Consider the following 16,266-nt stretch of genomic DNA (forward strand, 5'->3'; position numbering starts at 1 on the left):
ATTGGATGCAACCTCCTGAATGGGCGTATATACTCGACGACGGACCGTGTCGATTGGCTGGAGACTGCAGTAGTAGACGCCCTTCGACCCGCATCACCTTCCCCCGATTGGAGAGTACATTTGTCATACAAGTGGGATAAAGGAAGAGGTTGCAAACTAGCAAGATGAAGCACTACGAGGTAAGTAGTGTATTTGAAACTCAAAACCGTCAATGGGCGTTATTATTCACAGTTTGATTGATAAATAAGGACACTGCAAAGCACAATACGAATATTGCGTGAGAATGTAGGAGAAATCAGCAACATCGGAAATATGATCCCATATGCTTGTTACCTCCTATTCAATGTAATGGGAGTGTGGCCTCATGGTGTAATGTAAATCTGATTAGAAGGCGGATATGAGCACCATATTGCGATCAGAAATCATTCGGGTTTCGCATTGCCTAATATAACGACATTATCGTTACAATATTAAGAGACGGAGCTCCATTGTGTCGGGAACAATGCGCCGCCCCTGGTGAGAATGCACCAGAGGCCCTAGCTGTCATGTCGTTGCTCAACGCACTTGCAGGTCAACAGTCAAGGCTTCGGACTCTGAGCAGGATTAATTTGCACAATTTATTTGACCAGGTTGAGGCTGTGTAGACTTAAAACATTGTATTTCGTGTCAGTTACTAAAAGTAGACCCCGAAAACGGTGCTGAACACCCCCAAGTGAAACCTACCTGGCAGGATTTTTCTAGTCATACAGGCAGGAACTGCTCCAACCAGACTTTCAAATACACATGTGGGAGGAATGTAAGCCATATGTGTCGAGGGACAGTTATACATTTTTTTTTTTTTTTAATTAAGCAGACATACGTTGAACTTTTCACCACAACATTGACCTGGTGGTTTGGGTCCCTTTTTCAATGACTTTGATCATAAATAATTTGATCAAGTGCCACGCCATGTACACCAGATGACGCCAGAGAATCATGTTTGCAGCGCCTCCTGTAATCTGGAGACGTATAAGCTTTTCTTACAGCAATGTATACATTCTGTTAAGTAACTTTTAAACAAATAAATTAAGTCAAAGGAATCGTACTTCCTGGTTATATAAATGTATCTATAAACGTAGCTTTGGCCCTAGATACTTTTGGCCCAAGATACCTTTGGCCAAATGCACATAGATAAAGACAAGAGTTAAGGAGGAAGCTGATTGACGTGTTTGGATAAGGTTATTTAATCCCTGATTGACAGTGCATATGACAATACCATACCTTGAAGTTAGGTAGGGGAGGGGGTTCTGTGGAGAAGCAGTCTGCCCTAGCCCTAGCGGTAGATGTTTATATTTAGCAGGCGAGAGGAGAAAATAAATGTGTTAAATAAACAGGTTCCTCGAGGAAAGGGTTGCTCCTTCATGGTAGCACGAGCACGTTTCTACTTCATAGGAGTCGGCTGCCACTTTAAAAAAAGCGCCATAAGGAATGAGAGAGAGTGTTAGAGGGTGGGTGGGTGGGTGAGAGAGGGAGAGGGAGAGAGAGAATGACAGTTATTTCCACAGCTGAATGCAATGGGTCAGTGGTTCTTTCTGGTGGGAGGCTAGACGGAGGGAAGTAACAGTGCGGGGAAAGCCCATCGGGGAAGCTCACACAAGGACTACTATAGCCGAGGAGGAGGGTAGACATGGACGCCCTAGCACTAGAGGCCGCCGGCCCCAAAAAAGCAGCCAACAGGGCGGCGGCGGCCCCGTTGGTGGCACCTGCCAAGCGTAAGCCTGTGAAGAAACCTAAGAAAGCTGTTGTTTTCTTTGAGGTGGAGATACTGGACGCCAAGACCAAGGGGAAGCTCTGCTTCTTGGACAAGGTAAGAATAAGACTTTCATAACCAATGCCGTTTTTCCAAGCGTTGCACGCTTTTGTTCTCTTCGGGTGGACTGTCCTCAGCTGTCGTGAGTGTAGGTTGTCCCCTACTGTTCTCTGCTCCTGCCTATGTGTGCACTGGACTTGGCCTGTGTACTCTAAATGCAACAGGTGCAGGTTGGCCGGCCCGTGCTGGGCTGTGGTCTCTATGGGAGTGACTTTTAGTGAGTGGAACATGTTGCACACAGACCCAGACAGACAGACACACTACTGCAGTAGGTCAGCAATAGGCTTCAGATTAAAAAAAGACAATCTAATATTGTCTGTCAAATTGGGTTTGAATTGAAACATATATTCCATTGCAGGTTTGAATTCATGTGTCGTTAGGCTTTTATTGTGATAGATGATAGATGAACTAAGTCAGGCAAGTGTACAAAGTACACTTTATGTGACATGCTGTGATGGTGTGGCCGGCCGTCCGGCTTGGTTGCCAGGCTGGGTTACAGCGGTGTTAGTCTTACCAGAAGCCCTCCTTGGGACGCCAAGGTATCAGGTCCCAACCTTGCTGGATTAGCATGGCTTTCTGGCCTGTTAACGACTAGGCTGAATGGTAATCATCCATCTTAACACCTGGTGAGAGCCAGTATTGCCGTGGTGACAGATCCAGAGATAGATATGGGAGACTCCTCGGGGGGGGGGGGGGGGGGGGGCTTTACTACACCCATACCTTCATGTGAGGTCAGAGTTCAAACTGTAAAGACGGAATAAGTCAATGATTCTGAAAATCTGAAAGGCAAATCATATCTTTTGGTTAGATCCTGTTTTTCTGGAACGCCACTCTAGTGTGTGTGTGTGTGTGTGATCCGTGTTAAGCAGCCCTTCCAGCCTCAAGATTCAGTTTCACTGATATTCAATCAAATGGAATCTGGTCAGACGTGGTGGTGGCTGGTGGGGACGGCTGTCACCACTGGACCCACCTTTTTCATGGGGTCAGGGGTCACTCATTTGTTGACCCCCCCCACTGGGGAAGTGGCAACTATTGTCATGTCAACAACACACGTCATGCTCTGGCGATGTTGATCTCTTTCTAATAAACGGTTTCCCCTTGAAGCATAAACATAAACAGAACATTGACTATGGCACACAATGTTACCGGGTTCAATCCCCAATGCCGGCGGCCTCCCTCGTTGAGAAAGGTGCCCAGCGCCTGAGCTGCGCCATAGAAAGTAACTGAGCAGTGGATGGCATTGGATAAAAGCGTCTGCCAACAAAGTAATACATGGCGAGAGGAGGCTGCTGTGGTGGTGCTGGAGGCTGCTGGCCCGTCACGCGTGTGTGACTGTTTATGAACGGATGCACGGTACTCTATAACTGTCAACAGTGTTTGGGTTTGTGCGCGTGTGTTTCTTTGCACTTGCCAGCTGTTTGTTGCACTTTATCCCCCCCCCCCCCCCCCTCTCCACCCTCCACCCCGGGCCTCTATATTTAACACATATGGGAAAGGAAAGCCGAGACATCATATATATTCCTCTTGTCATTGTTATGTTATGCACAGGTTGAGCCAAACGCCACCATCGGGGAGATTAAGTCCATGTTCCACAAGAGCCGTGAGTTTAATTTCTCCACATGTCTCTTCATATCTTATTTCTCCCAGTCACATGACCTCGGATAAATGAGGAGGGGGCGGGACTGGCTCAGTCAACATGGAAAATCAACTGATTCATGCTCTCTGTCTCTGCCCCCTCCCCGCCCCCCAACTCGCCGCTCTCCTTTCATCTGTTTTCCCTTTTATAGATCCAAAGTGGTACCCAACCAGGCAGTCCATCCGCCTTGACGCCAGTACGACCGCTCCACATTTAACATTTTAATGTTTAAATATAGCCAGGGGATCCATTGCTAACGTGTGTGTGTGTGTGTGTGTGTGTGTGTGTGTGTGTGTGTGTGTGTGTGTGTGTGTGTGTGTGTGTGTGTGTGTGTGTGTGTGTGTGTGTGTGTGTGTGTGTGTGTGTGTGTGTGTGTGTGTGTGTATCCAGAGGGGAAATCTCTGAAGGATGAGGATGTTCTTCAGCATCTCCCTGTGGGAACGACTGCAACCTTCTACTTCAGGGATCTCGGAGCTCAGATCAGCTGGGTCACAGTGAGTATGATCAGAACTGGCCCACTTTGAGGATTGCACCCACAGAGAGAGATGGATCAACCATGATCGATTTTTGTCATTGTTTCTTTTGCCACCAAATAATCAAAATCTCTAATCAAAAGATCTGTTCCGTGGGTATGTCTTACAACATTTGGACTTGGATTTCGGAAGTTCAGTGGTGTTGCATATGTCTGATCCAATGATCCTTTGAGGCCTTCAAGCATTTCTGTGGAACGTGGGTTTATTCATGCCGTTTCCATGATGAAGTCCTGTAGGAGAAATCCAGTAGGACAGGAGTAGGATGCTTATTGTAGTGCAGTGTAGGCTAATTGTTGTTTTTACTAGTAATTTATACTTATTGGGTGAATGCAAAAACACCTTTTAAGTTTTGCTATTCGTTGTGTTAAGATGAAGCACACATTTTTCATCATGACATCTTGCATGCGTACTTGTGGTTAGTCATAACAAGCTTTGGCTGGTGTTTAGAAAGCATTTTGATTTATTTCCATGCACCCCTCTAGAGGAGCGATGTGTTATTTTACAAAAGAGACACGGAAGGAGTGAGGAGAGACTATAAATGGTAGAGGGAAGAATTGGACACTGGTGTGTGTGTGTGTGTGTGTGATTCGGTTCTTCAGAGTGGAAATGACAAAGCAAATGATGTGATGGGGTTCTAAAAACGCTGCAGTTGCACTAAATCCTTCCATTCTGCCCCCCACCCCCGCTCCCTCCCCCAAGGTGTTCCTCACAGAGTACGCCGGCCCACTGCTCCTCTATCTCATGTTTTATTTCCGGGTTCCCTTCATCTATGCACCCAAATATGACTTCACCACCAGCAAACACTGGGTCGTACAGTGAGTGGCTTCAGCGCATGCACGTTTGGACCTAGAATTACTTTGATCTAAGAGACTATTTAGAATATACTCTCCCCAAGTCCGACATTGAATTGCTTTATTATGAGCAGTCCTTCAAAATAATTGCCTGTGTGTGTGTGTGTGTTGCAGCCTTGCCTGCATGTGTCACTCGTTCCACTACATGAAGAGGCTGCTGGAGACGCTGTTCGTCCATCGCTTCTCTCACGGCACCATGCCATTGCGCAACATCTTTAAGGTGAGAGCAACCAACGTACAATTCGTACTCATCGTTAGCATCACAAGTGCCTTCCCCCCCCCCCCCAACTCAACAGCCATGTGTTTCATGTTGATACAATGACGGAAACTGAAAAACGAAAAAGCCTTGAAATGCAATTGTATTATCTTCACTGTATTCTCACTTTGTTGTAGAACTGCACCTACTACTGGGGCTTCGCTGCCTGGATGGCGTATTATATAAACCACCCTCTGTACACACCACCCAGTGAGTATACGCATGTAGAAAGGCATTCAAATGGCGGTTGCACGTTCTGTGTTGTATTTTTTGTCACGTCTGACTGAAAACCACTCGTTTTCCATTGCAGTATACGGCGAGCAGCAAATCCGGCTAGCCCTCGTCATGTTCCTGGTAAAAGAACAAATACTTTTTGCATTTCGTTATTCCTTTTTTTCCTGATGTCTCTTGTTTTCTTGGTCCAGAAAATGGCATTAATGATTCTCCAATTAAAACATTTCCTAATTTCTGGAACAGTTGTGACCACCAAAACATTTGAAATACCTGCTATTGCAACTAGTTTTGTTTTCCATGTATAATGAGACTGTCAATCTGATTCCTTCTTAGTTCTGTCAGATCGGTAATTTCTCCATCCACATCGCTCTCCGGAACCTCCGCCCCCCAGGTACAGACCGATGTGCTGTGGATGTACGAGTGATCTTGTTCATTATCTCTGTCAAAGCTTTCTGAAGATGAATTCACTGTGTCTGGTTTCCTCCCCCTTCCGCCTAGGCTCCAAAACCAGGAAGATCCCTTACCCGACGAAGAACCCCTTCACATGGATCTTCCTCCTTGTATCCTGCCCCAACTACACCTATGAGGTACCGCTTGCAGAACGCATGCTTAGGCTGTTGATGGCTTTTGGCAGGGGTCTGTTGCCTGGCTAGCCAAGCATGCAAAACAAACATTTCATGCAGCGTTTTGTAAGCTACGTGACAGGGAAAAATGTACTCATCTTTGGGGTTTTGTGTATTATATTGAGTTTGGGGGGCTCGTGTCACTGCATTTGTTTCCGTAAGAGATACTATTAAAGGAATAGGGATATACGTAGGGCAAACAGATGCATGAAATTACTTCAGTATCGCAACTAGTGCAATTTATTTCAGTTGAATTTCTTTATTTAAGTGAAGACGTGAATCGATTTATGTCCATGTCTCTGGAAAAGCACTATTGGAGAAACGCTGCATGCCAATATGTTATTTGTTGGATGAGTCATGTCTTGTATGTATAACTTATTTTGAGGTCAAGGAATTCCTTTGACCTCAACAATATTTTGAGGTCAAGCTACCAAAGACATTAATTTAATTGATGCAAAATGTCACCGTGCACCTGCAACAATCTAGCTAAAGTAAGGATGGTTCCCGCTTGGTCCACACAATGGGACCTGTTTGGGTTCATCTGCTGCCCTCTGGTGGTAAACGCTTGCCAGTAAAATGTTGCCTCTGCTTCTCCCTCTGCAGCTTGGCTCATGGCTGGGCTTCACGTTGATGACACAGTGTCTGCCTGTGGCCTTCTTCACCGTGGTGGGCTTCTTCCAGATGACTGTGTGGGCCAAGGGCAAGCACCGCAGCTACCTGAAAGAGTTCCGCGACTACCCACCTCTCCGCTCTCCCATCCTGCCTTTCGTTCTGTAGAGCATTACATTACGTACATTACTCTAGCAGTACATAACATTACATTACCCCCCCCCCAACCCTCTCCTCCCCCTTTTTATAAAAGCAAAGTACATGTTTCCATCAAATTCCCTTTCCTTTTGGGAATTCTGTTACCTTTTCCTTTCAAGCTAAACAAAATAACATCCTTTCTAATTCTTTCCTTTTTGTCTCTGCGTTTGGACACCTCATTGAATCAGGTTGGTTAACTGGGGTCAACTGATAGAATACTTTATTTGGAATCTTATTAAACAATTGACAGAAATTTAGTAAAACCATTAGTTTGAATTAATTGTAACTCTGGATTGTCATTTAGCTTAATAATTTGGAATATTACAGAACCTTACATCGTCCTGTTTTAGTATTGATATATTTAAGGTATCAGCTTCGTGCTTGTAATTTGGTTTTGTTTGTCAAGGTTTAATTTATTAAAAAATCTTTAACAAAATGTTGCCCATCTTTGTTGCACTTCAAGACAATTAAACTACCAATTCATAAACAAAAAAAAACTATTCCATTACATTCTTAAAATCCAGTGCAGACATTGACCATACAAGCCAATTTTGGCATGCTGTGTTCTGATTCCACCTTGATTGTCCAACTATCTTTGATCAAGAAACTAACAGCTACTCAAGTTTCCTTCATGTGCACATCATTTTATTGAATTCAGTTATATGGCTAAAAGCCGTATTTGCTTGCAGATATTTGGATACATCATATACTGTAATTTTATGCTGTTGTGACCATTTGTCATATTAAATGAGTTATTCGTCAACCTTTTGTGATTCAAGTATGGCCTACTACAGTGGACCCCAATAAAGATGAACTGAGACTTGGTTCAGCTCAAATATGGCTGTTTATTGTGGTCAACAGGTATATACACAGAAATTCAAGGGTTAGTTGTGATCCTAATCACGCAGCCTCAGCTTGGCCCTCAATCCTCTTCTTCCTCAGCTGGAGTCGCCGCTCTCTCTCGTACTCCTTCATACGCATGACATAGCTATAGGGGGGAACAATGTGGGCAGACAAGTGTTAGATTACTCCAGGCTAGGCCACAGTTAAGACACTGTATGGAAGTATTGGTTAGATTTCTGCTTATATTTCACCTCATGCATGTCACCATGAGTAAAGTCATCTCTGGCTAGTGTGAAAACTTCCACCACACAACTCAAGAAGTTAGAAGTTCAAATATTGACCAACCAACTAATATGAACTCTGAGTGGGCCTCAGTTTTGGTATTTTTAGAAATGCTACACATCTTTCAACACGTTTCATTTAATTTGGCTACACTTTGAATGAAAGATCATAGGGTGAGGAGTCATGCCATTAATATGTTATTGTCTTCATAAAAATAAATAACACACAGTTGACGTTCAGAATTGCTTTTTCATGTCAACCGATATCTTCCTGTTTTTAGGTTTACAAATCGTCCATGAATCAGAAAATCAAAACTCTTGAATATTTCCCAGCCCTATATTTATATGCATTCCGTTTGACATTGTAGAATGTAAGTATAGTACAAATATTTACTGTATTTAAGATATCATGGCGTGACATTAGAACATGTGTCACTTCGACCCAAACTTTTCCAATCCCACTTACTCCTCGTGCTGGCAGTAGTCCCAATCATGTTTTTCGTGGCTGCAAGCGAGCAGGTTGGGCCAGTTATCCCTCTTGCACTTCATGACTTTGAGGAGATAGTGAGCGCAGTAGTCCCTCTGCTCCAACGGTAGACGGGCCAAGTTCATTTGTTCCTGGGTCGCTACCATCTCTGGTGAAGTGGGACCACATGACACGATTCAACACAAACAGGAGTATACGAACAGTGCTTTAAAACTGATTGTTAGATAGTTAACAGACGTTTTGGGACATTAGAGGATGGGTGACAACATTCAGAGAAGACGGTGTTAGCAAGAGGGTTGTAGCAATGGGTGCATTACATTAGTGAGACTAGGTCGTTGATGCTTTCACAAATACATATGGATATGTTTGATAGTGAAGCCATTTTCAAACAGTACACAGAGCAGACATGACAGATATTTGCATTAAAACAAAACACAGACCTCGTTCCTTTCTTTCGGGAAATCCATAAAGGGGATCGAAGTCGTATTTCTTCGCTGGGTCAGGCTCTGTATCCCTTTCGGTGATATACCGTCTCGAAAGGTGAGCCCCCATGTTTTAGTGTCTTGGCAGCGCAGACCACCAGAACTAATAACGCAGGAGTCAGCGGCTACCCTGTTGGATATATATATATATATTTATACTGTTATACAGTTGTCAGCCATTCGGTCACCTCCAGAAACTACCTGAAGGTACTTCCGCCCTGGAACGGAAATAAACAACCAATCGTTCCGAAGTGAAACAGCAGCGCACATCCGTTCCGTGGACGTAATGCCCATAGGGTCCTGTCAGCCGCTAGGCTACACCTTCACTGAATACGAGAGTACAAGAGGTACAAATTAATATAAACGCATATTTGCTTTCCCAATCAACACGTAACGATACATTTTATATGAGGGGTATAATCTGTGTCCATCTGTGCATGTACATATTTGTCATTCCATAGTGTTACTCCCCCCCCTTGTAAGCCATGGTAGTCAGTTACCACACCAGCACAATGTATCACAAATATCTGCATCTTTGAAACCTCTTCAAGTATTATTGATGTGCCTTGTCTTGTTTTGTGTTGCGTCATTGTATTGTAGTTGAAAAAAGACAATACAAATATTTGTAAAAAAAAACAAAAAAAAAACACGCAACAATATATAATATATAATACGTAAGTATAATACTTTATACTGTTACTATACTATATTTAGGCCTACTTTATATTATTTGGAGAAGGATGACTTGAATTGTAAATATAGTCGTTGCCTCTGATAGCCTACTATTTATTACCCTATTAAATCCTGGCAATATTTGTATTTTTGTTAGATGAAGTTGTGTATTTCTGAGCTTCACATACACCAATGAGGGAACGAGAGCCATGGTTTATATTTTTTTTTATTAGAAACATTGTTTATACCAGATAACAAGCAAAAAAAGACAATATGAGGTATCCCCATGGAAACTGAAAACATGCATGTTCTCGTCTCACATTGAACAAGGTGACAGAAGATACCTGGGGCCTCCCAGCTTTTTGAAAAAAACAAACAAAAAAAACGGGGGGCCCCTGGTGGCTAAGCCTGGGCAATGGGCATTGCAAATGTTTTCCTCTAGAGTGCAGCATTGAAACCGTGGCATGTCAGACGGGTTAAGATTTTCCACCTGGCCGCTGCACGTAAAGTTTAAACCATTTCAATTCTGACCCCGGTCGACGCCTCTCCACCAAAATACAGCTTTGTTTGACGTTCTAAAAACAATGGAATCTTAACAAACATTCCAATTCCAAAATAAGAACAATAATGGTCAGCGGTCAGCGTCTTCTGAGCTATCTGATATATGTCGTTGTCCGTACATCATTATGAACGTCCATCCTAGCATCCAGCGCTTTGCATCTCAACCCGTTCACGACACAAAGGTACGAAATTGGGACCAATGAAGTGAAGGTGAGATTCAAACTGTTGGTCATATGATGGGTACAAACAAGGCTTTTGGATTGAGTTTTAAAGCTACTATAACTAAGATTCCAGAGTTGTAAAGAGAGAGAGCATTCGAGAGCAAGTAGTGACAGAAGGCTACCACATGATTTTGGTTTGTACAGTTTCTCTCCAGATAAACAGGATATCCCATTCACAATTCAAAAGGCTGGTGATCTGGCTATATATCTTATGACCTTGACTTTTACCCCCCTTGTAGGAGGATATTATTGGAATATTACAAATGTAGGTTATCAAACTGTGGATGTCTATTTACATGATTTGTATTCTTTTAAATTACGTAATTTCATGTAATGTTCAGCTTGTCATTAGCCAGTAAGTTTTCTCGGTGGACTTCAGAGATGCTGTATTTAAGCAGTAGTAGGCCAAATATGTGAAATCATATCTGGAGACAGTTGGAAGAAACATACTTTACAATTTAATTGTGTAGGCCTACGTTTAACTCTACACTATCCATCTACTAAAATAACTAATATGACATTTGGCCTGTATAAAGCTAGTTACCTCATTACTACAGTTTAGGAATGAATTCTACAAAACTGCATACCTGCAGAGATTATTACCTACATTAAGGTCTCATGGAATATGTATTGCAATACTACATATTGTAGTAAAATCCAATGATGTTGCTACTAGTCTAATATATATACACACACACACGCACATACATATGGCACATGCACTCACGCACGCACGCACACACACACACACACACACACACACACACACACACACACACACACACACACACACACACATTTGATTTCCTCACAGTACACTGGTAATTACACATATATAACAGTACATTTTTAAATAAAAACGTGTATAAATTACGTCTATAAACAGTAAAGTGCTCAATCAGACATTGCCAGGGTTACCAGTATGATTTTGACAATAAATGTATGCAATGATTCTAAGTGTATATTTGAGATATTCTGGATATTTTCAATGTGTGATTTGTGTCACATGGTAAGAACTTTTAAACTTCAGGCTAAGACTCAAAGTTCTACACTTGTCAGTGCTTCTCAGTCCGTTGTGATCAGCAGTCATCATCCTCAAAATGAGTTTTCTGCAAAGCTTTCACGTGCCGCTCATAGATCTTGACTGCTGGGCCGAGCCTGATGGACAGTCCAGTCAGGACGTCGTTACGCTGCATCAGCAGAAGGGACTTACCATCAATTTCCTATCGGAGAGTGAGAGAGGTTGAGATGAATACAAATAAAATATTCTCCATCATAGTATTCTGTTGCGTTTATTGCCGTCCTGTGATTGTTTGAGGTATCACAGTCCTACCTGAGCCTTGAAGGCAACTGCCTGTTCAGGAAACCCCACTGCTGCAAAATAACTGGCCACATCGGACACGGTCCAGTCCACGGGACTCACGCCAAGCCCCTCGGATTTAAATTGACTAAATGCAATGGAGGTACTATTGGTTAGTCCATCATCTGAACACACGCCTGTGCGTCTTTCATTCCAACACTGTGTTCTCTCTTCTTCCCTCTCTTTTATAACTGAAAGCAGTACTCACACTCTGTCATCAAATCCTCCATTCATCCCTTGTTCCTCTGACACACCCAGGTGCATGCCCACTTCTCCCCCGCACGCGACATCTCCAAGGAAACAGACGTAACACATTTCAATCATTTTTGCCGCACAAATTGCAATGGCTGCCTAGTGAGCAAAGTAAATAAAGCCTATTGCAGATATGTTAATCTCTGGTTAGCTGAACACACATAGAGCAGGAGCACAGGGGGAAATTGCAGTCACACTCCCGCACGCACACACACACAGGCAAAAACACACACATGCACACACACAGACACGCGCGCGCACACACACACACACACACACAGTGGATTCAATTCATATAGAAACTCAATGGAAAGCATAACTTACTGTTTATGATGGGAGAAGCATGGCACTGCATCTCAACCTGATCTAGGCAGGGGATAGGAGGAGGAGGAGACAGATCCTGACAATTGATAAGATATGCATTTGAAGCATGTTAAATCAGGAGCACGCAATTCATCTGTCACAGTGATGCCAACTTTGACCTGTAGTAGTGTACACACAACACACAAATACACATCATAATGCAAACAGAATGACACGTACTGCATATTCCGCTGCTATGTGATGACTAAAATGTCAATTTCCCGAGCTACTCCCATTTTAATTTCTTTGCTGAATTATTCATACATTCTTCGCCGATTGGCAAGTTACAAAATACGATTTTCTTGAGAAAATGGGTAGTTTCAAAATGGATAAATCAGAAGGCCCCAAAATGTAATGTTTCGACCTCGCTCTCCGTGGGTGCTCACATAAATCGGTTCTCTCGCACCATCTAGTGGCCAGCTCAGGAGCCGCCACTGCTTGCGTCCAGTTACTGTATATAATTTACTGTAGTACCAGTTAATTAAACTAAATGCTAAACAGAGGAATACTGGAATACAAGGAATACCCTCTCTTGCATCAATAATAATAATAATAAGTATCATATATATAAACTGCATTTGCAAGAAGTTATTGAGCAATTGTATATCATGTAATTCAGTGGAAATATTATACACACACTTACATGTGCATCTCTTTGTAGTGTCTCGGTTGTGGCACTGCTGTCCCCTGGCTGGGTGCTTGTAGTGTGTGAGGACACGCTGTCCCAGGCAGGAAGTGATCTCGTCCTGGGCAGAGAATCTTGCACTGACACACCTAAGCATATGAGGAGGGTGAGGGTGGAATCAACATTAGCACTACTAGCATCAGAAGTCACACAGATACAATTAGGTAATAATGTAATCACCCATACCACAATACTGCTGCAGGTGTTGGGGGCTTTCTGACGGTGACTGGATACCAGCATCATCTTCTAGGCCTGGTTTGGTTATCACATCTTCCTCCTTCTCTGCACTTTGGAGATCGGCTTGATCCTCCTCCTCCTCCTCCTCCTCTCCACAACCTGCGTCCACTGTATCCTTCTCCTGGTTACGAACGGATGGGAGGTTGCTATATAAGATTATACATCCTATTAAACGGTGTGACCTTCTGTATTTTAGATGATCCAACCACACTGGTCCTGTTATACACTAATGTAATATGATATTCTCCTAAAGTATTCCGTAGCTCACGGTCTACCCCCAAAGAAAGACAGTCGGGGCACGACAGAGCGGAATGCTAATTTAATTACACCCGTTTAATACCCAACATAGATTAGTGAACGGCGAGAGAGAGAGAGAGAGAGAGAGAGAGAGAGAGAGAGAGAGAGAGAGAGAGAGAGAGAGAGAGAGAGAGAGAGAGAGAGAGAGAGAGAGAGAGAGAGAGAGAGAGAGAGAGAGAGAGAGAGGGAGTGAGTTAGGGGCGTAGGGAGCGACCGAGAGAGACGCGCGCTCAGGACATTGCAGGAATGATCGCGGAACTACCGGCCCGAGCACATCCCAAGTTAACATTGACACCCCCGATGAGAAGAATATCCGTAATAAACTCTGTTTTGTGGACATCTACCCCCCGCCTCTTGTCATTATGACCGGCCCGACTCTATGGTCGTGCGCGCTCTGCGGTGCGCGTGTTTCTTGGAGCGAACCGAGGAGCGACCGTCTCCCCCTTACCCCGAACCCTTTGTAGACTGCAGAAAAAAAGACCATCGTTAATAAATAATACATCGAAACCAAACCAATCTGCATCCAATTAGACCACATTGTTCATAGACTCGCTCATGATGCAAACCGAGCACACATCATGTTTTTCCGCATGAAGCGACAACACGATAACAGGGAAACCGAGCGCAGGGCGAGCGGAGCGCGTCGCGCAGGTTCGGTTGGGTGATCGTTCGTTTGCCGCCAGAGAGCCGACAGACAGACAACGCAGTTCGGCCCACTGTGCGGGCTGTGGACGTGCTGTACATGTTAAGCTGGCCTCACCTTCCCCACAATGTTCCTGCCCTGCGCTACGCCGTTGAGAAGTCGGTCCGTAGTCATGTTTTCCAGCACCATCACCCCCCTCAACGGAAGAGTGATGTTCCCGCAGCGGGTCCTGCGCAGCCGGCCTCTCGCGATCTCCCTCTCGAGGACCCCTTTGACTCTGCCTCTGGTCAACTTCTCCTCAGAGAGCCGCTCCTGGGCGCTCAGGTGGCCCAGGATCTCTCTCAGTCCGAGCGGCTTGATCTGGCCTCTCGTCGCTGCGGAGCACGCTCGCAAGTTTCTCTCAGAAAGGCTGCGGACAGATGAGACCAGTCTGTCTCCCAGGTCCGACTGGCCGACTTGAGGCGGCTTGAGTGCTACCGGGGGTTTCTGCGTTTCAATGGAAGCGGCGTCGTCGGCACGCACGTACACGGGGCAAGTTTCCTTCTTCGCGTCCGCCGCTTCGCCGCTGCCCCCCCCGGCACCGCACGAACCCGTCTCTTTCCGATGGGCATCGGGTGGTGTTATTGTGTCGTTATCACAGTCCGTGGCGTTCACTCTGTGGTCATTGCTAGGCGAAGGGCAGCCAGCCTCTAAGTGTTGTCCTAATCCCGGGTCTTTCGGTGCACTCGCGTTCTCCCGTTGACAGCCGCTCCCGACGGCACAGCCCGTCGTTGCGCCACAACTGAGGCACACGCTCCCGCTATGGGGAGCGGAAGACTGCCTGGTTGTATTTTCAGTGGTGCTGGTCGGGGTTTGGGGTCGCTGGTCTAGGCTGGGTTCCGAGTCTTCCTCCTGGTCCGTGAAGCTGTGAGCACTATCGCCGTTGTTTAAGATGTGGTGGTGGGTCCGCTCCCTGGATTCCTCAGAGCCAGCGCTACAGGCAGGCGCCAACTCGGTTTTTTTTCTGCTTTTTCTCTGCACCTTCGCTGCGTTTCGATAGGAAATGGATCCCTTGTAGCTAACTTTGAGCACGGTCTGTTGTTGAATCAGTTTTTCCAGTTCTGTCCTGGTTCGGTCTGGGTCTGACCCGTGTCGTCTTCGGACCATTCGACATATCCTTTCCAGGTCCGGGCGTGCTTTTCTGGAGCGCAGAGAATCGATTGTTTCAAGGATCCATTCTCGGTACTTGGGTTCAGACATTTTTTTTCAAATTAGATTCGTACAGGAGATATTGGGTGTTGTTTCAGGAGAAATGTTCCCTGGGAGCGCCGAGCCGCGGTGCGAGCCCCAGCTGAAGAATGACAACGGAAGCCTCACTTGTGTGCTCGCGTTCGTTGGCCACATTGTGCGCTTAAGGTGGACCGAAGATGGCGCCCGGTCCCCCACAGACAACAATTGACATTTAAGGTGGTATTATCCCATCTGAGCACCAGCAATGTTCTTTGTTCGAAGTGAAATGCCGCCGTTTTAGAACACATGCCCTTTATTTTAATTATATTCCAAATAATGTTGCTGTTCGTACGGAATATTGTCTATGGATATTCATCTTAATAAAAGCCACAACAAAAGGCATTTTCTTGTCTCTTTGTGGTTAAGTCATTTTAACTTTAATTTCTATCTTTGGTCGATGGTGCGTTTAATATAGCATGCTCTTTAAAAAAATAAAAATACAAGTGTGAAATTTGTGTTGCCATTGCGTAACTTGAGGTTGGATGTAGGCCTATACCTACTGCCTTATGCAAATTGTAGACCTATACATAACTTTCTTCGCTCTCATGATTGAAACAAATACGGAGATTAGGCCTACAACACGTTTATTTCTTCTAAATCTGTGTGACCACAAAGCACGTAGACAGGTGTGCACGCCGCCTCTGATAAAGTTGTGTCCATGATGTGTCCAGGCTTACTTATTGGGATTTTGCCAAACCATTTATGCAATTATTGCCGTGACGTTTTAAGTAGAATGGAACAGTATCTTAATATTTCTAGTGGATGGAGGACTTTACCCGAAAGTCCGCCATTAAGTTCCAAATTGGGATTGGAGGACACATTAA

The 16,266-nt window shown here is 44.5% G+C and overlaps 3 protein-coding genes across 4 annotated transcripts; 1 reads left to right on the forward strand and 2 right to left on the reverse strand.

The window, feature by feature from the left end:
- The first annotated feature begins 120 nt into the window (after positions 1 to 120).
- On the forward strand, positions 121 to 7,625 carry tecrb (trans-2,3-enoyl-CoA reductase b). Of its 2 annotated transcripts, XM_084464974.1 has the most exons (12): positions 121 to 179; positions 1,796 to 1,846; positions 3,398 to 3,449; positions 3,637 to 3,681; positions 3,876 to 3,979; positions 4,718 to 4,833; positions 4,984 to 5,089; positions 5,263 to 5,335; positions 5,436 to 5,479; positions 5,693 to 5,750; positions 5,858 to 5,946; positions 6,586 to 7,625. In XM_084464974.1, exons 1-12 carry the CDS (start codon positions 165 to 167, stop codon positions 6,757 to 6,759), a joined length of 927 nt encoding a protein of 308 aa, XP_084321100.1. In that variant the 5' UTR covers positions 121 to 164; the 3' UTR covers positions 6,760 to 7,625. The 2 variants fall into 2 exon arrangements, with proteins under 2 accessions (XP_084321100.1, XP_084321099.1); XM_084464973.1 differs by lacking the exon at positions 121 to 179 and having other exon boundaries at positions 1,534 to 1,846.
- ndufb7 (NADH:ubiquinone oxidoreductase subunit B7) lies at positions 7,615 to 9,097 on the reverse strand. The gene is made up of 3 exons (XM_084464995.1): positions 8,841 to 9,097; positions 8,380 to 8,548; positions 7,615 to 7,777 (listed from the first exon to the last, which is right to left on the reverse strand). The coding sequence occupies exons 1-3, from the start codon at positions 8,950 to 8,952 to the stop codon at positions 7,690 to 7,692; spliced, it is 369 nt and encodes a 122-aa protein (XP_084321121.1). The 5' UTR covers positions 8,953 to 9,097; the 3' UTR covers positions 7,615 to 7,689.
- Positions 9,098 to 11,415: 2,318 nt separating this feature from the next.
- samd1b (sterile alpha motif domain containing 1b) lies at positions 11,416 to 15,412 on the reverse strand (the record flags this gene model as incomplete). The annotated part of the gene is made up of 7 exons (XM_084464965.1): positions 11,416 to 11,559; positions 11,670 to 11,784; positions 11,905 to 11,986; positions 12,273 to 12,348; positions 12,955 to 13,085; positions 13,183 to 13,354; positions 14,291 to 15,412. 7 exons carry the CDS (start codon positions 15,410 to 15,412, stop codon positions 11,416 to 11,418), a joined length of 1,842 nt encoding a protein of 613 aa, XP_084321091.1.
- Between the last annotated feature and the right edge of the window lie 854 nt (positions 15,413 to 16,266).

Source organism: Micromesistius poutassou (assembly GCF_964030765.1).
Source record: "Micromesistius poutassou genome assembly, chromosome: 3".
NCBI classification, from domain to species: Eukaryota; Metazoa; Chordata; class Actinopteri; order Gadiformes; family Gadidae; genus Micromesistius; species Micromesistius poutassou.

Bases quoted from the DNA above. Each gene is read 5' to 3' on its own strand.
- tecrb (XM_084464973.1), top strand. From the start codon at position 1,667: ATGGACGCCCTAGCACTAGAGGCCGCCGGCCCCAAAAAAGCAGCCAAC. The intron at 5,090-5,262 runs GTGAGAGCAACC...ACTTTGTTGTAG, and splicing joins CATTGCGCAACATCTTTAAG to AACTGCACCTACTACTGGGG. The intron at 5,947-6,585 runs GTACCGCTTGCA...CTCCCTCTGCAG, and splicing joins GCCCCAACTACACCTATGAG to CTTGGCTCATGGCTGGGCTT.
- ndufb7 (XM_084464995.1), bottom strand. From the start codon at position 8,952: ATGGGGGCTCACCTTTCGAGACGGTATATCACCGAAAGGGATACAGAG. The intron at 8,549-8,840 runs GTCTGTGTTTTG...CCACTTCACCAG, and splicing joins TCCCGAAAGAAAGGAACGAG to AGATGGTAGCGACCCAGGAA. The intron at 7,778-8,379 runs GTAAGTGGGATT...TCCCCCCTATAG, and splicing joins GACTACTGCCAGCACGAGGA to CTATGTCATGCGTATGAAGG.